Here is a 25,143-nt window from a genome sequence, read left to right on the forward strand (position 1 = left end):
CAAAACTTGAGAGGATCTGCACAGAAGAATGGGAGAAACTCCCCAAATACAGGTGTGACAAGCTGGTAGCGTCATACCCAAGAAGACTCAAGACTGTAATCGCTGCCAAAGGTGCTTCAACAAAGTACTGACTAAAGGGTCTAATACTTGATATATCAGTTTTATATTTTAAAACCTGTTTTTGCTTTGTCTTCATGGGGTAGATTAATGAGGGAAAAAAACGATGTACTAAATTTTAGAATAAGGATGTAACTTAACAAAAGGTGGAAAACGTCAAGGGGTCTGAATACCTTGCGAAGGTGTTTCTCTCACTCTCTATCTCCAACCAATGTCTGATTCTTTCTATGCCAAATTCTGCAACCACTAGATTGCACTGATTGGTGTAAGCCAGTTGAACATGTAGTATCACACCTCTGCCCTTTTGTATCTAGATGTATTTTCTTGATTTACTCATGTTTTCCCCCTGTCCATTATGTTCCATCCTGATTATGTTTGTCATTCAGTGGGTCTATGCAACAACCTTCGGCGTGGCCTAGCGCTTGGCCGTAGTAAGGATTCTGGGTCGCCAGGCAAACAATGCCCTGCTTACTTCCCTATCTCAAGACTGTGACAGAGGCATACTGTAGATCACACATGGGCACCACTTGTACCACAGGTATCATGGGTAGTGAGATGGTTTTCATATTTTACAGGTCACACAAAGATCTCCTACTGTATATCAGAGGAGTAGATTTTTATTCTGGAGTGGCAAAGAGTGACACATCTTAACTCAAGTTTAGTGTTGAAATGTATGGTTTATAATATATTAAAAATAGTAATATATTAAATGACAGTATGTTTTGTGAATCTACCTACAGGGGCTGCAGCTGGTTTAAGCTTATTCAGATCGGTTAGGACCACCCTGAGTAGCTTGGGAAGGAATAAAGCTTCACTCCAAATCTTGTAATCTCATGTATTCAGCTTTCTAACTGTATGATATTCATTCATGACGTCTTGAAGACCAAGTATGTAGATCATTGCTATATGCAATCATGTATGAAATAGAGCAGACTGAAGCAGTGAAATCAACGTCTTTGTAACCAAGTTCAGGAAATGTTCAGGAACTCGTACAATATCAGCTCTGAGCAGCGAAAACAACCAAGAGCCCTGAAACAACCGTATCTTTCCCTGCACAAGGTCAGGTCAGCTGCTTGCTTGTGATACAGTACTCACTGCAGTAGCCTCTGGAGCTGTTTACCACTGGTTCTGGGTTCAGAGTAGGGAGTTACTGACATTGGTTGCATCTCAAATGACACCCTATTCCCTATATAGAGCACTACTTTTGACCAGGACCCGTAGGGCTATGGTCAAAAGTACTGTACTGTATAGGGAATAGGGTGCCATTTAGGATACATCCATATTGTAGTGCAGTATGTTTGTAGAAGCGTCATAGGCCTGCCATTTATGTTGAGCTGGTCATGAGTAGAAAGAACCAATACATTATAAAGTAGTAATAAAGCATCACACCTGCAAGCTTTAAGTAAACTGTTTGTGTCATGAGTACCTTGCACAATTGCCTACATTACAAACGCTCATAATTTATGCTTAGAACAAATAATAAAGCATCATAGCCTACTAGAAGACTTACATTAACGTGTTACTGATGTATTTAACCGGATTAATCAGATGACTTTCTAATTCTATTCTAATGTCCTTTCCTTCAGGGGTGAGCTTCCTCAGGACCAGATTTTCGTGACACTCTCTCTGTCAGGAGTCGGCATGGAAACTAGGCAGCTGAGGGAATAAACCTGGACTTTAGCTCTCCGTACCGCTACCACCAGTCTTCTTTTATTGAACCAGAAAAGATGACACACCTACAACTCAACTGATCATCAAACCTCTGGATGGCTGGTCCCATCACAGACCACAGTAGCCTGGTCCAAGATCTGTTTAGCTGTCTTAACAACTCGCGACAATGACCACAGGAGTTGGCAAAACAGCACTTGACAGATCTGGGACGAGGCTAAGGTAATGTCTCATTCTAGGCCTTATAGACAGATTATAATCTGTCAGACTGAAAGATGAAATTCTACTCTACTGTGATCAAGGGAGTGCTTCTACATCTGCATTGCTTGCTGTTTGGGGTTTTAGGCTGGGTTTCTGTGTAGCACTTTGTAAAAAGGGTTTTCTAAATAAATATGATTGATATGGATTTTTACAGGTCTCTGTGACTGAGTGAGGCAATCCATGGAATGTTTACTTCCAATCTGTTTGACCTCATTAGAATGTCTTTCTTCATCTGCTTGTACGTAGCTGTGTGGTTGGGGATGTCCCCATTGCAAGCAACTGTAACCATTTGGAACTTTGTTCACTAGCAACAATGTAACATTTGCAGAAATATCAAGTCGACATTTCATCTGAGAGGTTTGCACTCCACACTTGTGGGCATGCATGTAAAGTCTACTATAGTATCTTACACTGAAGAAATCACAGCAAAATACCAGATTCAGAGATTCTTGATATTCTGAAGTCTAGTTGAGTGTAACAATAGCCCACATCCCGCGGAACCTCAGCCTACCAGGGCGGAATTGGGTGGAAACCACTATCGCTGATGTGTGTGGGAGGAGCTTGGCGCCTATGATGTGATAACAGGCTTCTGTTTCCAGCACCACTGCACCACTTCACGGTCTGCAAACGTATTAAAATTCATCGGATCAACTGATGTTTAGGGTCTCCGAAGGTATTTAAAATTATACATTTTTGAAAAATATAGTTTCTGATGGTGGCTGTGGGCACTTCGCTGCTACTTGTTTGGAATATACGCCTACCCGCCGCGGTTTTCGGGTCGTTATGATTATGGAAACCTGCTATTTGAGTCACGTAGTCCTAACCCGTCTTTCTCTGTTGGTCCTCTTGGTCGTTCTGAGACCCCTCAATGCGTGGATTTACACCTCCAGCAGCAACGATATGGATAGGGCACTGGTAACAGGGGTATACTTCTCTCCCCGGGTTACTAACGCTGAAGAAATAACTGCCATAACTGCCTTACCAAAATACTTGTTTACTACTCCGGCAACTTCTACGGACTTTAGGGAGGTATCATCACCATCATCTGGAACAGAACTCCACCACAGAGTCAGGCATTCCGATGAGAGTGAGACACGGGCGTTGAGTGAAGACAAATTAGGTAAGGTGCAGTATGGTACAGACATATGGAAGAGTGCACCCTTGGGCTTCGAAAACGGGACAAGAGTTCTACACACTGTCCCATCCCGTTATGTGGCAAGGGTCGCGCAGAGTGACAATATTTAAACCTCAGTCATGATTTGATCATTGTATGTAGAAGCTATAACGGATGGTTTATTACATGTTTATATGATTCTTGATCAACATTCCTTGGGTCCACTTGGACTAATTTAAAATAACGGCATTTAGGCTGATAACCCCAGAACAAAATAAGAAAAAACATGGATACAATTAAAATATGGATACAATGATTGCGTAATTTGCTGACAGTCAGAAACCAACATTTAACTTACTAAATGACTAGGTTATATAAGGCCATATCTGTGGGCTATCAGAATTGTACTTGGAATTCCCCACCTGAACCTGGTGGTTTTTCCACACTGACACAAGCTTCTAACCATGTTTCCCCCTCCTGTTTGATGGTTTTGGTGGGTTATTTTCTTGTAATCTAGTGCAGGCATCCCCTCAAAGAAAATCAACTGGCCTTGTCCCCTGTCATTCATTTATATGCCTATGGACATTTGATGTAGCCTTATCTAAGCCATAATAAGGTCTTCTTATAATAGTATAATTCATCATAGTGATCATTTGAGTCATTATACTAAAATATCATAGGCAGCTGATAGCCTAAAGTAGAATTGAACAACTTCCAAGGTATACCTTTCAAACCAATCAATGTATTTGTTGACTCATGTTTCAGGACTCTGCAAGAAATGTTGTCTACCTCAATAAATTCTTATGAGGTATTGCCAGTGACTACATGTGGAGAAAGTGTTAACTCTTTCGGTGAATAATTGTTCATTAGTTATTATAGCTTCCTTGTAAGCGTACTACAGCCACTGCCAAGACGTCTGAACCTTTATGGCACAGGGGGCAGTGTGCTTGCCTATTACCTGCAGGGTTGCTGGCTCAAGTCCAGTTCTCGTTGTCCCTTCTCAATCACTACATCGGTGGCAACAGCTGGGATAACCACAATGTCTCTCAGGCCTTTACCGGAAGAATGCTTCAGTCTGCATTGGAGTTTGTGAGAGAGGTACATTTTCCGCTTTTCCAGAAGGTGAAGAGTGTCATCTCTCCATATAGAAGTGTAACAGAGTGCATTCTCTTCTGTGGCGAACAGGGCGCAAACCAGCAATCATCTGCACAACAACATGCACTAAGCCTACAGAACTCAAAGCCAACCGTTTTAGCCAGCAGAGCAAGAGCCACTCCGTGAGTGACAGTTGGCTTTAGATCAGGGAAGGTGTGATGTCACAGATGTACTCCAGCCAACATACTATGGGCAACTATCACATCCACTTTATAAGTCACTGTCAAGAGGTCTGAGTCTGGACCTTTATGGCTTGCCCTGAAACGCTGGTCAAAAGTAGTGCACTATGTAGGGAATGGGACCAGGGAATAGGACCAGAGCCCGGTCAAAAGTTATGATGCATTTCCATACAGGATTTACCCCAGTGTTTTACACAGAAGGCTCAGAATTTTCTGTTTCCATCTACGGGGGCCGGCACCTCTGTTTCACTGGGCCATGGCTCCGGCAGACCTGCTTTCACCTGGGGCCAAAGCCAGGCCACTGATACTTTTCAGCCAGCATTTACATAACACTGACTGACTGTGACCTTTAACACCTTTTCACAAAGCATTTGTTATGATTATGCAGAGGTTGTTGATTCTGCATGCATCGGTTCAGCTGGGCCTCGACAAAACTCGGCTAGCCGAACCGAAAGAGTGTGCTCACATACTCCCTTAAAAGATCTTCACTTGAAACATTTGAAAAAAGTGGCAATAATACTGTTTGTCACTTTTGAGACGTCGTAGCCAGTATACACTTCCTCAAAATAGTCAGAATTAATCTAAGATAACTCAAGAAATCTGTCATGAATTTTGGCCAATAAGATTTTAATCGCGCAATGTTTGGTGCAGTATTACGCAATGAAAATAATGTGCATGAAAATGAGTCATATCTCATTGAATGACAACAAAGACTTTATTGAAGAATCCCTACTGTTGACCAATTACCTACGAAGGGACGTAGACTTCGGCTCCGAACTTCGGCTTGCCTCCAGAAAAAAATGTCTCTGCACGAACAGCCGAAAAAACCCTCACTGAAGTCCAAAACGAACAAAAATGTCACAAAATGTCATCATAATATATGCACAAACTTTTCCAACCGTTTTCGGCTGGGAAGCATGTGGACGCCTTTACTGTCAGCCCTAGCTATGGAAACACAATTACACTAGAGTTTGTATTAACATTAAACACTGGCAACTCACTGGTGTGGCGGTAAGTCTCCATGGAAATTCGGTATATATGCACTATAAAGAGAATAGGGTGCCATTTGGGACAGAAGCCATTTCATCATCATCATGAACTGGGAGCCACAGAAGTAAAAAAAATAAAAATAACTAAACACACAAAAGCTAACTTCTTGGTCCTGCCAGCACCAATAGTGCTCCATTCCAGTCTGCTTTTGATTACAGTATACTGAATGCAGGGCTAAGCCAGCCAGTTAGGCCAGTGGACTCCATCCAGAGAGCTTTAGTTTAGAGGAAAATGGCCTAATTCTCTAAGAGTGTGTCACAAATGAAACCATATTCCCTATATATTGCACTACTTTTGACCAGGGCCCATACAGTGCCTTCAGAAAGTATTCACACCCCTTGACCTTATCCACATTGTGTTGTGTTACAGCCTGAATTTGAAATGGATTCAATTGAGATTTTTGCGTTACTGGCCAAGTGTCACGACTTCCGCCGACGTTCGTCCCTCTCCTTGTTCGGGCAGCGCTCGGCGGTGGACGTCACCGGTTTTCGCGTCACCACCGATCCATGTTTCATTTTCGATTTGTTTTGTCTTCATTATACACACCTGGTTTCCATTCCATAATCATTGTCATTGTTTGTTTTGTGCGTGTTTGTTATTGTCAAGTTGTGTCATTTTGTGACCTGGATTATTTTGTCTCCTTTATGGAATATTGTTTTTGAGTAAAGTAACGGTTATTACTCATCTTTGTGTCCTGCGCCTGACTCCGCCTTACCCGCATCACCTAGACATTTGACACCTAGACACAATACCCCATAATGTCAAAGTGAAATTATGTTTTTAGAAATGTCTACAAATTCATTAAAAATGAAAAGCTGAAATGTCTTGAGTCAATAAGTACTCAACCCCTTTGTTATGGCAATCTTAAATAATTTCAGGAGTAAAAACTTGCTTAACAAGTCACATAATAAGTTACTTGAACACACTGTGTGCAATAATTTTATTTAACATGATTTTTGAATTAATACCTCATCTCTGTACCCCACACCTACAATTATTTGTAAGGTCCCTCAGCTGAGCAGTGAATTTCAAATGGAAATTCAACCACAAAGACCAGGTAGGTTTTCCAGATCCTCGGAAAGAAGGGAACCTATTGGTTGATGGGTAAACATTTAAAAAGCAGACATCTAATATCCCTTTGAGCATGGTGAAGTTATTCATTACACTTTGGATGGTGTATCAGTACACACAGTCACTACAAAAATACAGGCGTCCTTCCTAACTCAGCTGCCAGAGAGGAAGGAAACCGCTCAGGGATTTCACCATGAGGCCAATGATGACTTTAAAACAGTTACAGAGTTTAATGGCTGTGATAGGAGAAATCTGAGGATGGATCAACAACATTGTAGTTACTCCACAAAACGAAACTAATTGACAGAGTGAAAAGAAGGAAGCCTCTACAGAATAAAATATTCCAAAACATGCATCCTGTTTGCGACAAGGCACTAAAGTAATACCGTAACATAAATGTTTCAAAGCAATTCACTTTTTGTCCTGAATACAAAGTGTTATGTTTGGGGAAAGTCCAATACAACACATTACTGAGTAATGTTATGGGTATGCTTGGGGAGTTTTTCAGGATAAAAAATAAACTTAAAGGCAAAATCGTAGATTTCCACAAGACACTAGGAGATTAATGCACCTTTCAGCGGGACAATAACTAAAACAAGAAGACAGTGAATGTTCCTGAGTGGCCGAGTTATAGTTTTGACTTAAATCTGCTTGAAAATCTATGGCAAGACTTGAAAATGTTTTTCTAGCAATGATCAACAACCAATTTGACAGAGCTTGAAGAATTTTGAAAATAATATTCATTTAATGTATTTAACCTTTATTTTATGGGCAAATATAATACAATCCAGGTGTGCAAAGGTCTTAGAGACTTAAAGACTCACAGCTGTTATTGCTGCCCAAGGTGATTCTAACATGTTTTGACTCAGGGGTGTGAATTGTTTATTTCTAAAAACGTGTTTTAATTTGGTCATTATGGGGTATTGTGTGTAGATGTGTGATACAATATATTTAATGACTTTTGAATTCAGGCTGTATGTAACACAACAAAATGTGGAATAAGTCCAGGGCTATGAATACTTTCTGATGGTACTGTACATCTCTGGTCAAAAGTAGTGCACTATATAGGGAATACGGTGCCATTTGGGACGCATCCTAGGTCTCTCTCTCTGTGGAATGACTGTACCGTTGCTGTACTCTTCTTCCCGCTATCTGCATACTGTCTGACAGCCTGACTGTTTGACTGTGTCATTGCTATGTGTTACATTCAGGATGTTATCTAGCACAGACAGCGCTCTTCCTTGGCAGTGGCAGTAGGTTATTGTTCCAAAGCTCCCCAGCAGCAGTGTTGAGTTAGTGGAGAAGTGCCAGGCTGACAGACAGGCAGACAAACAGGCAGGCTGCCACAGAGTAGAGGGTTGGAGATTTCAGGCCCCAGACCATCTATAAACCCAGCTTTAGGCCTAGGTGGAGTTTGTAGGCCCTAGTAGTAGTGGTGATACGGACAGGAACACACCACACCCGGGGTGTCTGTTTTGTTCTCATACCATGAAATAGCCTACATGTGTCATCTTCACATGTAGGCCAATAACTACTACCATATCTTAGTAGTATGAGGCCTAGAACTACCATATTTTAGTAATAGGAGGCCTAGAACTGCTATATCTTAGTAGTAGTAGGCCTAGAACTGACATATCTTAGTAGTAGTAGGCCTAGAATTGCCATATTTTAGTAATAGGAGGCCTAGAACTACCATATCTTAGTAGTAGGAGGCCTAGTCATGTATCTTTACAAATGGAAACTTAATTGGAAAAAAATAAAGCAATGAACATACCAATTAATTGTTAGATTTAAATGAGATTTGTATACTTTTTAGCCTTTAGTCCCCAAAACCTGTGTACTACGTCACAAATGTGTATATATGTGACCGACCAGCTTGATTCGGTCTTATGTTTTACATTGGATAAAAGTAGAGACAGAGCTAGAAAATGGCATATCATACACTACAGTTGAGGAACAATGGGAATGTAATTCTGCTTTGAAAGTTGATAAACCTGTAACCTCACTTTTGAGAAAATGGCCCTTGAATATTTTTGTAAACCTACTGGAGAGCTCTTCTTTGTCTACAGCCATTTTGCATCGTTTTTACCCTCTTAAGCCTTAGCCCCGCCCATCTCTTTAAGGATTCACATGTGAGGCCATGTAATAATCAACCAAAGATTTCAAGACTAAAGGCTGGTTTATACTACAGGTGTATTAATTAATTAAATCTGGAGTGCCAGAGTGCACCCTGGGTGTCCATAACCTCAGAGCGTTGTCACAGATCATACACGTAACGTTAGCTAGCGAGCCATACAGCTGATGTTAGCTAGCTACCTAACAGTATGCTTTAACTTGAAATGAAAATTATTTTCTGACAACATTTGAAATGTGTAATATCTGAAAATGTAGCTAGCTAGACTGTCTTACCTGTATACATGTATGGACGTTTCTCCCTCTCTGTCGCGGATGCCATGGTTGCCCTTAGTTTGAAGATGTAATCCGGAGACAGGTGTTTTATACAGCTTTCTGTGTTCTCTTTTCGACTCCCACTGCATATTTGCAATCAAAGACCAGAATTTTCTCCATCTTCTTAGCTATCATACTCTAATTCCACCGGGCCTTCCACTGATTTCAAAACTCGGTCCTCCAGAAAGTGGAGAGCAACACTTTGATATCTTAAAAAAAGCAGTGTTAGAAAGGATTATCTACAAATACTGACCAGCTCATGTTATAGACAGAAGCATGCTACATGGCAGACCATTCCGAACCCATCTGCCGGCATGTCCAGCCCATCCATTATCTCTGTCAATCATGGCTAGCGGGAAGGTTCCTTACTTTTTCCATGGCTAAACCAACTTGGCTCATAATTTAACCATTTTATTCGTTTATAGATGGCATACAAGTTTGTTATTAAGGCACATGAAAGTTCACATGTTCCAGAAGGCATTTCTGCCAAAAAACACATTTTGATAAATAAATAATAGTTTACGTTCAAATGGATCTCCTGTCAATTAGTGACTCTCGACATACGCCCAGTTTCCTGAAATGAGTCACATATGTGCACCCTGTCATTGATCTCTCTCTCTCTCTCTCTCGCTCTACTGTGTGTGTGTCTTGCTAACTGTCACTTAAATGGCAAATTGCTAGAGGGCTGTCCAAATAGGGGTACATGTAGGCAAGATGGCAGCGCACATCTTCCAAATAACGGTCACTTTCAAACTAGGGATTTCGTGGCTAATTGAGGTAAAACCGTAATTCTGCATATAGATTATGCATGTATGAACTACACATTGACACATCCACCACAAAGTGGGAGGTTTAAAAAATACTAGCTGACTGTTTTCAAAAAGCCCCATAAAACTGTGAGCCAGAGAGCAAACTCTGCTTCAATATGAACCCAAACAACGTCTGCAGTTTGACAGTATTATAACATCTATGGCTTCTGCTATGTCAGCTTAAGGAAGGAAATGGCAAAGTCCCAAAGGCCAGAGTCACCTCCATATTTAGGGCCCAGGCTTTTGTTAGGGTAGACAGGCCTGGCTGCCAATTGTTCTCCACCCAAAATCAGAACAGCTGCAGGCAGCAACTCCTGACATCTTCCCTTTTAGAGTTTGAAGCAAGATACAACCTCTCTGGGGCCATCTGGTGGTCCAGACATTTAGGTTTTTGTTTTGGGTGTCTTTCTTCCCAACTTTTTATGTAGGCCTATGTTTCACATAGCTTTCCTTGAATACAGAAAACACATACCTGTCATCCTTTTTGAATTGTATTTATATATTTATTCTTCAGCCACTGAACAAAACATACGTCTCTCCTCGGGCTCAACCAGTTGGACATCAGAAGGAACCCTTGGTTTGTCGACAGAGCAGAGGAGCTCTACCATTGTAGTGTCTACAGAGGCTACCACACAGTGGGAGGACAAGACCAGACTAACACCAGACCACCTACCAGAGGCCTACTCTGGGCTCCCAGCACAGCTCAGGGCTTTGACTGAAACAAAACGCTCAGTAGAACTTAAGTCTGTGTCTGTTACGGAAGCCAGACCACCTCAGGACAGCCCTGATGCTGACAGCAATCTCAGAGGGGACCAGTCCACAAACCGAGGTACTGTGGATCTCAGAGAAGACCAATCCACAACCCAAGGCACCGTGGGTCTCAGCGAGAACCAGTCCATGAACCAAGGTATTGAGGGCCTCAGAGAGGACCAGTCCACAAACCGGGGTACTGTGGGTCTCAGAGAGGACCAGTCCACAAACCGGGGCACCATGGGTCTCAGTGAGGACCAGTCCACAAACCAAGGCACTGAGGGCCTCAGAGGGGACCAGTCCACAAACCAAGCTACTGTGGGGCTCAGAGAGGACCAGTCCAATATCCAAGGCACCATGGGTCTCAGTGAGGACCAGTCCACAAACCAAGGCACTGAGGGCCTCAGAGAGGACCAGTCCACAAACCGAGGTACTGTGGGTCTCAGAGAGGACCAGTCCACAAACCGAGGCACCGTGGGTCTCAGAGAGGACCAGTCCACAAACCAAGGCACTGAGGGCCTCAGAGAGGACCAGTCCACAAACCGAGGTACTGTGGGTCTCAGAGAGGACCAGTCCACAAACCGAGGCACCGTGGGTCTCAGCGAGGACCAGCCCACAACCCGAGGCACCATGGGTCTCAGAGAGGACCAGTCCACAAACCGAGGTACTGTGGATCTCAGAGAGGACCAATCCACAACCCAAAGCACCATGGGTCTCAGCGAGGACCAGTCCACAAACCAAGGCACTGTGGGCCTCAGAGAGGACCAGTCCACAAACCGAGGCACCGTGGGCCGCAGCGAGGACCAGTCCACAATCCGTGGCACCATGGGTCTCAGAGAGGACCACTCCACAAACCAAGGCACCGTGGGTCTCGGCCAAGGACAGTCAACAGATACTCTCAGGCAGGAACAGTGGACCGACCTAGGAACCATGGCTCTCCCCATCCCTGTCCACACCGACCGCACCTACATCTCCTCCACTATGAGTCGAGCGGGAGAGAGGACCTTACTGTCTGTGAGCTCCAACAGCACCTCCATGTACCCTAAGGACTCCACCTTGGGCCTCCCGACCAGCCGCACCGATGCCGGGGCTGGGGATGTCACCGACAGGATACCCTCCACTGGACCTGACCATGGGCATGACACTACATCTGGGTCTGACTCTCACCCCCACTCCAACACCAACTCTTCACAAGGTAAACAACCTTCTGAAATTCCCTCTTTGTGTATATGTATATACAGTATGTATATGTCTACCGGGGAGAATGGGATATGCAAAATACAAATTTCCATTTCTCATGTTGTAAATGGACAAAAAATAATCTTCTTCTCCCTCTTCTTCTACTTATTCTAAACAGAGAGGCCTGGTGGTTTGTCCTCCAGAGGGACCAACCCGCTGACTGAACCCCCCAATGTGACCCAACAGCAGGACCTCACCTCTCTGATTTCGGAGGGAACCCCCTACTCCACCCCCCCTCTCAGCGTGGCTGATAACCACAGCAGACAGGACACAGACACAACAGACTCCAGTCAGCCTTCCAGAGGCAGGACGTCCCAGACAGAAGATGGGGTCCCTGATTCTTCACAGCCCCCCTTCCTGTTTTCAGAAGGACCCAGTCATCCCAGCACCAACACCTCTCAGGGAGGAGATAGAGATACTCCCTCCATCATGGTCAACGGGTCTGGCACTTCCACAGAGTCCTCCACAGGTGCCCTCAGCACCCAGGGGGGCCAGGGTGAGACAGAAGGAGTCACATCACTCCACACAGAGGACACACCTACCATCATAGGTCTGGCTCTAACTACTGCTCACCCAACGCTACGAGAAAGTTCCACCGCCCTGGACGACTCCCTGTCCCGGTTCATCTCAAGCCAGCCTCCCTTTGTCCCCAAGACAGAGCAGCCATCGCCGGCGGTGACCACAGAGGTCCTGATGTCCACCACATCCGTTACCGTTACGATGACGTCACAGGTCACTGAGGAGGAGACCTACAGATTTACTACGGCAACCAGCACCACACTGACACCCCCTCTGGTTACGACAAGGATGGTTCAGCTTAGCACCACCTCCGTCGAAGCCCAGACTCAACCCACCACCATCCCTACCACCATTACCACTGAGACCACTCTGGGTCTCCAGACCTCGGCTTCAACCCCCCTGCGCCCAGCTACACTTCAGACCCAGACCCAGGAGCCCTCAACAGGGGTGAGCTTCACCGACGTCACCAGCTTCACCGATGTAACCACCTTGCACTTGGAGACCAGCACGGCCACACCGGGGAACACCACGCCCTACAGCGGCCAGGACATCAACACCACTACTACTACAGCCTCCTCTTCCTACAGCCACAGCACCACCACCAGGAGCACAGTGGAACTGCACACTACAGGGAAACACACTGACAGGGGGACCACTGAGGTAGAAGTGACCGCAGCTCCAATGGACATCAGATCTACATCTCAGACACCAGGTTTGTCAACAATATATCTTTTAAAACTTTTATTCTGCTAAAGTTAGTTTTTCCCTGAATTTAGCTGGAAACGTGGAATTAAGATGTGTGTATTCCCAAAGCCTAATGACTGTTGTTTGGAACAATTAAGAAAATCTATGAACTGCATTGATATGAGATGCAGTACATCAGTCTGAATCCATCTCTCTTCTTTAGGTAGTGCCTGTGAATCCAACCCCTGTCTGAACGGAGGTGAGTGTGGAGAGACCTATGGAGGGAGGGAATTCACCTGTTACTGTCTGTCAGCATGGACAGGACCTAGCTGCAATGAGGGTGAGTTCAACCTATCATTCCCAGCCTTCTAGGCAGAGTTCCTCTGTCCAGTGTTTGTGTTCTTTTGCCAATCTTAATCTTTTATTTTTATTGGCCAGTCTGAGATATGACTTTTTCTTTGCAACTCTGCCTAGAAGGCCTGGAGTCGCCTCTTCCCTGTTGACGTTGAGACTGGTGTTTTGCGGGTACTATTTCACGAAGCTGCCAGTTGAGGACTTGTGAGGCGTCTGTTTCTCAAAATAGACACTCTAATGTACTTGTCCTCTTGCTCAGTTGTGCACCGGGGCCTCCCACTCCTCTTTCTATGGCAGCAGCACAACATGGTAGCAGCACAAAATATGGTACAAACATTATTGGGCACAGACAACAGCACAAAGGGCAAGAAGGTAGAGACAACAATACATCACGCAAAGCAACCACAACTGTCATTAAGAGTGTCCATGATTGAGTCTAGGTGACCCTAGCAACCTGGCCGAGTAACAGAGGTGTGAACAACCTGTATACAACCCATAGCGAGATGGATGCCTAATGCAGCAGCTATAGAGCCCCAAGTCTCTTGGCCCAGGACCCCAGAGAGTTTTAGTGAGGGTTTAATGATTCAAGTTTTGTGCAGTTTTGTGTAACTGATCTCTGTCATCTGTCCTCTGTCAGCTGTCCTCTGTCCTTGTCCTCTGTCTATGTATCTGTGTTGCTTTGTTTGTCCAGATGTGAAAAGGTCTTTATATTGCTGATTGTATTCACTATAGTCATCTTGTCCTCTATGTTCACACTGCCCTCTCTGTCCTCTGTCTCTGCTGTGTCCAGATGTGGATGAGTGTGAGATTGGCCCCGGCCCCTCGGGCCCATGTCCCAGTGACTCTACGTGTGTTAACACCAGGGGCTCCTTCAGCTGCGAGTGTCCCCTGGGCCTTGACATTGAGAACGGACGAGACTGCACGCGAGGTACGGCTTAACAAACAGTACATACAGCCTTTGTTTACGGTCTCATATGACGATAAAAATGTAGCTCTTTATTTTTGGGGTGATGTTAAAGTAAGCCAGTTGCACTACATACAACTAAACATACACGCTTTATTTACAAGTCTCATATCACATGACAATATAAACAATATGTAGGGCCTTGTTTAGGTAATATTAGATCAAATCAAATCAAATTTGATTGGTCACATACACATATTTAGCAGATGCAATTGTGGGTGTAGCTAAATGCGTGTGTTCCTAGCTCCAACAGTGCAGTAGTATCTAACAATTCATAACAATACACACACGTCTAAAAGAATGGAATTAATAAATATATGAATATTAGGTCGAGCAACGTCGGAGTGGCAATGACTAAAATACAGTAGAATAGAATACAGTATATACATACATATGAGATGAGTAAAGCGGTATGTAAACATTATTTAAACATTATTAAAGTGACTAGTGTTCCATTATTAAAGTGGCCAGTGATTCCAAGTCTATGTATATGGGGCAGCAGCCTCTAAGATGCAGGGTTGAGTAACCGGGTGGAAGCCAGCTAGTGATGGCTATTGAACAGTCTGATGGCCTTGAGATAGAAGCTGTTTTTCAGTCTGTCAGTCCCAGCTTTGATCCTTCTGGATGATAGCGAGGTGAACAGGCCGTGGCTTGTGTGGTTGATCAGGTTATGTTATAGGTTATGTATGTTATATAGGTTATGTCAGGCATCATCAACTAGATTGGAGATGTTTTTTCATAACAAGATGATTGGGGGGTGGAACATAATTACAAATAATTTGTAGACTGCAAATTGACTGCTATTAGCCCAAACAGATATAATATTTTACTAAAACATGATTTCCAACCTTGCTTACATTTGTATACGATCACGTTTCTCTCTATTATGCGTCAGAATACTTTGGAACAAATAATTAAACCTCCCGTGGGGCAAATTCGATGCAGGGCTTGCCAGTTGGGGGACCTTGGGTTATGTTATTAGGATAAGATAAGACACTACTAATCTTATTGATGTATTCATTCTCAATAAAGGGTTAGCTATATTTCATTAGTTGAAAGAAATGACTGTAAACTTTAGAGACAGTCTTGAACCTTAGTTAACCACAGTGTCTGTTTACCTCTACAGCAAAAACCTTCTTGGGGACGTTCAGTGTCAACAACTCTCACTATGACCCACTGCTCTCCCGGAGCGCCACACTGCATGAGATCCAGAGAGAGATCAACCAGCTGGTAAGGACAGGGACAGGCTGGGAGTTGCAGAAGGAGGGAATATTCCCTGTATACCTTCCTGAATATTCCCTGTATACCTTCCTGAATATTCCCTGTATACATACCAGAATATTCCCTGTATACCTTCCTGAATATTCCCTGTATACATACCAGAATATTCCCTGTATACATCCCTCAATATTCCCTGTATACATCCCTGAATATTCCCTAGATACATCCCAGAATATTCCCTGTATACATCCCAGAATATTCCCTGTATACATCCCAGAATATTCCCTGCATACCTTCCTGAATATTCCCTGTATACATCCCTGAATATTCCCTGTATACATCACAGAATATTCCCTGTATACATCCCAGAATATTCCCTGTATACATCCCAGAATATTCCCTGCATACCTTCCTGAATATTCCCTGTATACATCCCTGAATATTCCCTGTATACATCACAGAATATTCCCTGTATACCTTCCTGAATATTCCCTGTATACATACCAGAATATTCCCTGTATACATCCCTCAATATTCCCTGTATACATCCCTGAATATTCCCTAGATACATCCCAGAATATTCCCTGTATACATCCCAGAATATTCCCTGTATACATCCCAGAATATTCCCTGCATACCTTCCTGAATATTCCCTGTATACATCCCTGAATATTCCCTGTATACATCACAGAATATTCCCTGTATACATCCCAGAATATTCCCTGTATACATCCCTGAATATTCCCTGTATACATCACAGAATATTCCCTGTTTACCTTCCTGAATATTCCCTGTATACATCCCAGAATATTCCCTGTATACATCCCAGAATATTCCCTGTATACATCCCAGAATATTCCCTGCATACCTTCCTGAATATTCCCTGTATACATCCCTGAATATTCCCTGTATACATCACAGAATATTCCCTGTATACATCCCAGAATATTCCCTGTATACATCCCAGAATATTCCCTGTATACATCCCTGAATATTCCCTGTTTACCTTCCTGAATATTCCCTGTATACATCCCTGAATATTCCCTGTTTACCTTCCTGAATATTCCCTGTATACATCCCTGAATATTCCCTGTATACATCACAGAATATTCCCTGTATACATCCCAGAATATTCCCTGTATACATCCCAGAATATTCCCTGTATGCATCCCTGAATATTCCCTATATGCATCCCTGAATATTCCCTGCATACATCCCTGAATATTCCCTGTATACATCCCAGAATATTCCCTGTAACCAGTAATTTTGGAATCTCTCAAGAATGTTGGTATGTTTGCTAGATTACCGGGAGTTTTGCAACCCTAGTGTGGAGAGAGGAATGACTATCACTGACATTGTCTATTGTGTATTTGTTGTAATGATGCAGCAAGCCTGTTCAATCAATTTGATAGATGTATTAGGAATGTAAGGAAGACATAGTTAATGTATTATAAATAATTACACGTGATCATGCCCAACTAATAATATTTAGACCCCCCTCTTTTTTCACTCTTTTTTATTTTTTTTTACAGCTCAATGCCTCATTATCAATTCTGCATGGTTACCGGCGCTCTACTTTGAGTAAAAAGTGAGTTTCTTCTCCCCCATAAGATTGTCTTTGCACAACATGCATGACAACATTGCATGTAAAGTGTAATAAAAAATCAAGCAATACCAATACACTCTTGATACATTTAAAAGGACTTTATTGTAATGGATGTTCAATAGAACAACAACTCTGACGCTTTTTGGGATTTAAATGGACTTTAAATCAAGTTTGCTGTCATGTGTGTGTGTTCCAGAGGGGAAGACGGAGTTCATATCTCTGCTGTCAACATGTTCTCCCTCTCTGCTGACGTGACCAGCTCTGAGGTCTACGACAGCATACAGATGTCTCTGAACAACTGTAACAGCACTGCTGGACACTGCAGAGTGGTGATCACTCACCAGCTCTCCTATCAAGGTACAGCACTCTCTACATCCCTCTGTCATGTGCTCTCATTTATTTTTTTTGTCATTTAGCAGATGCTTGTATCCAGAGCGACCTACAGTTGGGGTTAAGTGCCTTGCTCATGGGCACATCCGTTTATTTTTTATCTAGTCAACTCAGGGATTTGAACCAGTGACCTTTCGGTTAATTACCCAGCACTCTTAACCACTAGGCTACCTGTCGCCCCGCTCGTCTTCCTCCATTCATCATCCTCAGTCCTCCTCCCTTGTCTTCATGACCAATCCTCTCCTCTTTACTCTAACCCTAACTCTTACCCTGAATGACTATAACGGCGACAGCATACAGATGTCTCTGAACAACTGTAACAGCACTGCTGGACACAGCAGAGTGGTGGTCACTCACCAGTGCTCCTATCACGGTTAACAGCACTCTCTTACCTCCATCTTCCTCTCTCAACTTCCTCCATCCACTGTCTTCCCTTCTTTCACCCTCAGCTTCATTACCCATCCTCATCTCTTTCCCCTAATCCCAGTCTTAAAGGATTAGTTCATCCTAATTTCAAAATGACATATTTGTTTTGTTACCTTCTAAGCAGCCTGTGGGGGGGGGGCAAAGGCAGAATTCAATCCATGCATTGGATATGTGTACGCCGTCACTGCCACCATCTGCTAACTTTAGCATTTTCTAGCCAAAAAAACGATGAACGTCAAACATTAGCATGTTTTACATTTCATACCTGACCCTGCTACAGCCATCCTAATCTACCCCTCTCCTATCTCTGCCCCTCAGTTGAGAGTCTGTGTCTGGCCCAGAACACCCAGTGTCACCTAGAGCGTTCCTTCTGTGTCGACTCCAATGGGACAGCCTACTGCCAGTGTCAACCAGGGTACTTCAAACTCAACCCTGAGGACCAGTCCTGCCTAGGTGAGGCCTGAAACGAGGATAAGGTGGAGAGTAGTCCTACATCTTGTCTAGGTGAGGCCTGAAACGAGGATAAGGTGGAGGGTAGTCCTACATCTTGTCTAGGTGAGGCCTGAAACGAGGATAAGGTGGAGGGTAGTCTTCCATCTTGCTAAGGTGAGGCCTGAAACGAGGATAAGGTGGAGGGTAGTCTTCCATCTTGTCTAGGTGAGGCCTGAAACGAGGATAAGGTGGAGGGTAGTCTTTCATCTTGTCTAGGTGAGGCCTGGAAGGGTGGAGCAAGCAGACGTTAAAGCATACCATAGCAAAACGTTTTGCAATGCAAAACAAAAAACACGTAGTCCCTGCGGGGTTTCAGTGCGTTTTCTTCATTTGGTGCCTCGTGAATATGACCCAGCCTCGGTCAAACATATCTTATGTCAAATTTACTTTATTTATTTTCATTTCATTTTAGCAGGCAGCTTTTTGAAAAGAAAATGTATTATAAAACAAAAATGTTGTTGCTTTGAAATGATTGTAAAATGACATCTTACAGAATGCGGTGATGGTCTGAAACGGGTCAATGGAACCTGTGTCAGGTAAGCAGTGACAACCCTTATCATCTAATCCACTGGACCATTCCATTAATACATGTTATCAATGATTTTTTGGTCTTATATTTGGTTGTTTATATCTTTCAGGTGCACATTTGGATTTGGAGGATTCAACTGTGGAAATTGTAAGTAGGAGACTTTAATGACTTAAATGATAATTTAAGAAGTGTGAGAAAAAGATATAATGGAGAATCAAGACAACATTTGAATCACTTAACTCCTTAGTTGTTGTCATGGTTATTCTTTCTGCACTCACAGTCACAGCGTAGACCTCCAGTTTAATCATAACATTTTGTCTTCTAGTCTACAAGCTGATAGCTGTGGTGGTATCGCCAGTAGGGGGTGCCCTACTCCTTGTTCTCATCATCGCTCTCATTGTCACCTGCTGCAAGTACGATTCCATGACACTATTGCTGTAGTTATAACCATTTAATAACACAGTAGTAAGAGGACAACCACTAATTCCTTATTCTCAGTCAATGTTGTGCCATATTAGAAAAATGTAATTGACCACACAATTTGTAATAACTGTTATAAGTGTTTATAAAATAATTGAGTGAACTTATAATATTTTTTTTACAGGAAAGACAAGAATGACATCAACAAGATCATTTTCAAAAGTGGCGATTTTCAAATGTCGCCGTACGCAGAGTTCCCAAAGAGTAACCGTGTTTCTATGGAGTGGGGGAGAGAGGCCATCGAGATGCAGGAGAACGGTAGCACCAAGAACCTGCTACAAATGACAGACATCTACTACTCTGTATGTATAGACACTACTACTCTGTACATATAGAATCTACTACTCTGTACATATAGATTCTACTACTCTGTACATATAGATTCTACTACTCTGTACATATAGAAACTATACTCTGTACATATAGAAACTACTACTCTGTACATATACTACCTACAACTCTGTACATATACTACCTACAACTCTGTACATATAGATTCTACTACTCTGTACATATAGATTCTACTACTCTGTACATATAGAAACTTTACTCTGTACATATAGATTCTACTACTCTGTACATATAGAAACTTTACTCTGTACATATAGAAACTACTACTCTGTACATATACTACCTACAATTCTGTACATATAGAAACTACTACACTGTACATATAGAATCTACTACTCTGTACATATAGATTCTACTACTCTGTACATATAGAAACTATACTCTGTACATATAGAAACTACTACTCTGTACATATAGAAACTACTACACTGTACATATAGAAACTACTACTCTGTACATATACTACCTACAACTCTGTACATATAGAAACTACTACACTGTACATATAGAATCTACTACTCTGTACATATAGAAACTACTACACTGTACATATAGAAACTACTACACTGTACATATAGAAACTACTACTCTGTACATATAGAAACTACTACTCTGTACATATAGAAACTACTACTCTGTACATATAGAAACTACTACACTGTACATATAGAAACTACTACACTGTACATATAGAAACTACTACTCTGTACATATAGAAACTACTACTCTGTACATATAGAAACTACTACTCTGTACATATAGAAACTACTACACTGTACATATAGAAACTACTACTCTGTATGTATAGAAACTACTACTCTGTACATATAGAAACTACTACTCTGTACATATAGAAACTACTACACTGTACATATAGAAACTACTACTCTGTACATATACAACCTACTACTCTGTACATATAGAAACTACTACTCTGTACATACAGTATACGTCTATGTACTCTATGTATAAACATCTATTCTCTATAAGCACAGACATCTAGCGGTACATAAAGAAACAAAACACAATGTTAACACATAAACATAGCAATTCTCTAGAAGACAATAGACAAACCAATTAGACAGAAGGGCCACTATTTTTTGTTATTTTTGGTCCACCATAGCAGGTAAGGATTAGCCTACACCGCTCTCTTTCTCTCCCCCCCCCCGTTGATACTGACCACCCCATATCTGTGTTGCAGCCTGCGTTACGTAACTCTGACCTAGAGCGTAACGGCCTCTACCCGTTCTCTGGCCTGCCAGGCTCCCGTCACTCCTGTATCTATCCCGCCCAATGGAACCCTTCATTCATTAACGACGACTCACGACGTCGGGACTACTTCTGACGCCCAGCTACCCCGCCTCTGGTCCTGCCTAGCCAGCCAACCCCACCTCTGGCCCTGCCTAGCCAGCCAACTCCGCCTCTGGCCCTGCCTAGCCAGCCAACTCCGCCTCTGGTCCTGCCTAGCCAGCCAACTCCGCCTCTGGTCCTGCCTAGTCAGCCAACTCGGCCTCTGGCCCTGCCTAGTCAGCCAACTCGGCCTCTGGCCCTGCCTAGCCAGCCAACTCCGCCTCTGGCCTTGCCTAGCCAGCCAACTCCGCCTCTGGCCCTGCTTAGCCAGCCAACTCCGCCTCTGGCCCTGCCTCACCAGCCAACTCCGCCTCTGGCCCTGCCTCGCCAGCCAACTTTGCATCTGGCCCTGCCTCGCCAGCCAACTCCGCCTCTGGCCCTGCCTCGCCAGCCAACTCCTCTTCTGGCCCTGCCTCACCAGCCAACTTTGCATCTGGCCCTGCCTCACCAGCCAACTCTGCCTCTGGCCCTGCCTAGCCAGCCAACTCCGCCTCTTGCCCTGCCTACCCAGCCAACTCCACCTCTGGCCCTGCCTCACCAGCCAACTCCGCCTCTTGCCCTGCCTCACCAGCCAACTCCGCCTCTTGCCCTGCCTAGCCAGCCAACTCCACCTCTGGCCCTGCCTCACCAGCCAACTCCGCCACTGCCATAAGCCTAATTTACACACCTTCTACTTCACTTCAGCGTCCACACAAGGTCCGCATCTGCGCACCTCCTTGGCAAAGTGTCCGAACGGACAGGAGTGGACATTCGATTTTGCATAATTTTGTTTGAGTGGACCAAGCGGACAGCTCAGAAGTGGAAGGTGTAAATTAGGCTTTAGCCTGGTCCCAGATTTGTTTGTGCTCTTGCATACTCCATTGCTGTCCTTGTCAAGCCAAACATGGCAATGAGTGATAAGGAGTTGGCATGGTAGCATAAACACACTGGCACGCAGGCTACCACTGCCTGGTCTCCAGTCAACCACATCCATGATTAAGTGCACCAAAAACACTTCACACTGATTTGATCAGTGCAAATTTGATCATATGATTTGATCGTATGTCAAAAGCAATAATAAAAGCAATCCATAAATGATAAAAGTTACGGTGTATACCATGTATTCATAATATGTGGATGCATGTCTGTCTGTTCTGCAAAGTGTGTGTGTGTCTGTGTGTATGTGTGTGTGTGTGTGTCTGTGTGTATGTGTGTGTGTGTGTGTGTGTGTGTGTGTGTGTGTGTGTGTGTGTGTGTGTGTGTGTGTGTCTGTGTGTATGTGTGTGTGTGTGTGTGTGTGTGTGTGTGTGTGTGTGTGTGTGTGTGTGTGTGTACTGAAAAAGCAGGTTGAAAAGAGAATGCTGCAAAAAACCTGTTTTGTGTGTGTCAAGTATTGTTACATTGTGTAAAGATATTTAACGACATGTCAGATGGAAAATCAATGTACTGTATTTGTCAGATGAAGAATAGATGCACCAAAGTGGTTTCCTATGACACATTGAATGATGGTCAAGCTGCTGTCTGTCGATCGGAACAGTACAACAGTTTTTGTAATTTATTGAATGTATTTCAACAGTTAAAAATGTATGAAGACATTTTCAACATGTTGCATTGTCAGAGGGACTCATACCCCACCCTGTTCTGTAGGGACAAACATCTGAAGTTTGGAACACAAAAGGCTGTGTGTGCGTGCGTGTGAGTGGACGCGTGTGTGGATGTGTGGATGTGTTTAACTATACTTGTGGGAACCCACATTTGACTAACTGGGGATATTTTGTTGGTCCCAACAAGGTCAAATGCTATTTCAAGGGGGTTTAGGGTTAAGGTTAGAATTAGTGTTAGGGTTAGAATTAGGTTTAGGGTTAGGATTAGGAGCTACGGGTTAGGTTTAAGGTTTGATTTTCAGGTTAGGGTTAAGATTAGGGTACGGGTTAGGGTTAGGGAGAATAGGATTTTGAATGGGACTGAATTGTGTGTCCTCACATGGTTCGTTGTACAAGACTGTGCGTATGTGTGTGAATCTTGGATTCATTCAGTTCAATAAACATGCTAAGTGTCAGCTCTCATTTATGGTTTGCATAGAGATGTACTATATTTGTAGATAGAGTACCCTTTTATATCTTTGTTGTTTTCCTTCTAATATGAATGGTCTATTACCTCTGGCGTTTTAGTCAGACATGCATATTTAATAAATAAAAGAACATTCTGTACAATTGCCTGTCTGTTGACTCTTTAAATGTGATCATTGGGGGAAGTTATGTTTGCATGATCACACTCAAGCTCAGGGCCCATATTTGTAAAGCATCTGAGAGTAGGAGGGCTGATCTAGGATCAGTTCTGCCTTTTAGATTATAATGTATATATATATATATATATAAGCAATCCTATTCTGAGTCGGTTTATGAATACAGACTTCATGTGTTCATCTCATAGTGATGTGGGCTATGTCTTGATTTGATTTGATTTGGTATAAGAAATATGGTGTAAAAATTCCCACCAGCCCATGCCCCTGCCAATCCACTACACAGTCAGATGAGGGTCATCACAGGGAATCCCGCAGGGATTTCTCGACTTCCTTTGTGCTCTGTGGAACTTCATTGATTTCTTGAGCTACCAATTATCCTCTGTAGCCTTGGCTATTATTATAGCCTGTCCATAATTATTGGCACTCTTGATAAAAATGAGCAAAAAAGACTGTATAAAATATGTAATGCAAATACTGAGCTATATTGTTTGCTCAACAAAATTGGGAAATCATAGTATTTTATGCTAATACAATTGTTCAGAGAAAGAGATTTTGTTTATGAAGTAATAAAACAAATTTAAAAAAAGATAAGAGGTCAAAACTCTAGCACCCTCCCCTTGCAAGGATAAGGACACAGCCTTTTCTCAAATGTTGTATGAGATTGGGAGGGATCTTAGACCATTCCTCCATGCAGAATCTTTCCAGATCCTTGATATCCTTCATCTGTGTTTATGGACGGCCCTCTTCAATTCACACCACAAGTCAGGAGACTAAGATGACCATTGCAAAATGTTGATTCTGTGGTCAATTAACAATTTCTTTGTGGATTTTGATTAGTGTTAGGTATTATTGTCTTGCTGGAAGACACTCTTTGGACCAAGTGTCAGCCTCCTGACAGAGGAAACCAGGTTTTTGACTAAAATGTCCTGGCACTTGGTTAAGTTCATGATGCTGTTGTCCTTAACAAGGGCCCCAGGACCAGTGCAAGTAAAATAGCCCCATAACATCAAAGATCCACGACCATATTTTCCCGTAGGCATGAAGTACTTTTCTGCATATGCTTCCGTTTTTCGACACCAAACCGATCCCTGGTGTGCATGGCCAAAGAGCTGTATTGTCATGTAATCTGAGCATAGCACTGGGTTCAATCCAAGTGCCAATGCCTGATATGGCAGGTCACATGAAAATAGAGCTATTTCATACAGTACCTACGGAAAGTTGTTTTTCTCAACAATGGCTCTAGAAATAACCATAACTGAAACAACCAGAAATAACAGCACTAACAGCACTTACACCCATAGCCACGGGATGTAGGGGTGTAGAGGGTGCTACAACACCCCCAGATAAATCACAATAAAATAAATATGAATCATTATTATTTATATGTATTGAAAAAAACACAATTTCCACAACATTATTGAACTAGGCCTTTATTAAACTTGTATTGTATGAGCCCCCCAGTGGACAGCACCCCCAACCCAAAACGTCTTCCCACGGCAATGCTTACACATCAACTAATGGCACTGCTTCTGGCTCAAATGGACTGTATTACACTGGTTTCTGCGGCATGATGGGGTCGAGCTGGGCCACAGACACATGAAGAGCAGGAAAGAGAGCGGCAGCCCCTTCTCCCCTCTCCGTCTGCACGGTCAGATGATGGTCACCATCACTTTTCAGCTTCCTTTGTGCGAT

At 43.1% G+C, this 25,143-nt stretch overlaps 1 protein-coding gene across 2 annotated transcripts; it reads left to right on the plus strand.

Annotated features, from left to right (window-relative positions):
* The first annotated feature begins 2,622 nt into the window (after positions 1 to 2,622).
* On the plus strand, positions 2,623 to 23,421 carry LOC109870857 (protein HEG). Of its 2 annotated transcripts, none has more exons than XM_020461533.2 (14): positions 2,623 to 2,719; positions 10,387 to 11,817; positions 11,980 to 13,092; positions 13,288 to 13,404; positions 14,209 to 14,346; positions 15,509 to 15,612; positions 17,136 to 17,191; positions 17,406 to 17,566; positions 18,344 to 18,478; positions 19,011 to 19,053; positions 19,156 to 19,193; positions 19,372 to 19,459; positions 19,651 to 19,828; positions 21,079 to 23,421. In XM_020461533.2, the coding sequence occupies exons 1-14, from the start codon at positions 2,701 to 2,703 to the stop codon at positions 21,220 to 21,222; spliced, it is 3,765 nt and encodes a 1,254-aa protein (XP_020317122.2). In that variant the 5' UTR covers positions 2,623 to 2,700; the 3' UTR covers positions 21,223 to 23,421. The 2 variants fall into 2 exon arrangements, with proteins under 2 accessions (XP_020317122.2, XP_020317121.2); XM_020461532.2 differs by having other exon boundaries at positions 2,652 to 3,166.
* Positions 23,422 to 25,143: the final 1,722 nt, after the last annotated feature.

The sequence above is a fragment of the Oncorhynchus kisutch genome, linkage group LG26 (assembly GCF_002021735.2).
Source record: "Oncorhynchus kisutch isolate 150728-3 linkage group LG26, Okis_V2, whole genome shotgun sequence".
Classification (NCBI taxonomy): domain Eukaryota; kingdom Metazoa; phylum Chordata; class Actinopteri; order Salmoniformes; family Salmonidae; genus Oncorhynchus; species Oncorhynchus kisutch.

Excerpts from the sequence above, each read along its gene's own strand:
- LOC109870857 (XM_020461532.2), top strand. The coding sequence starts at position 2,830 with ATGATTATGGAAACCTGCTATTTGAGTCACGTAGTCCTAACCCGTCTT. Across the intron at positions 17,192-17,405 it reads CGCTCTACTTTGAGTAAAAA|AGGGGAAGACGGAGTTCATA; the intron begins GTGAGTTTCTTC and ends TGTGTGTTCCAG. Across the intron at positions 19,054-19,155 it reads GTCAATGGAACCTGTGTCAG|GTGCACATTTGGATTTGGAG; the intron begins GTAAGCAGTGAC and ends TATATCTTTCAG.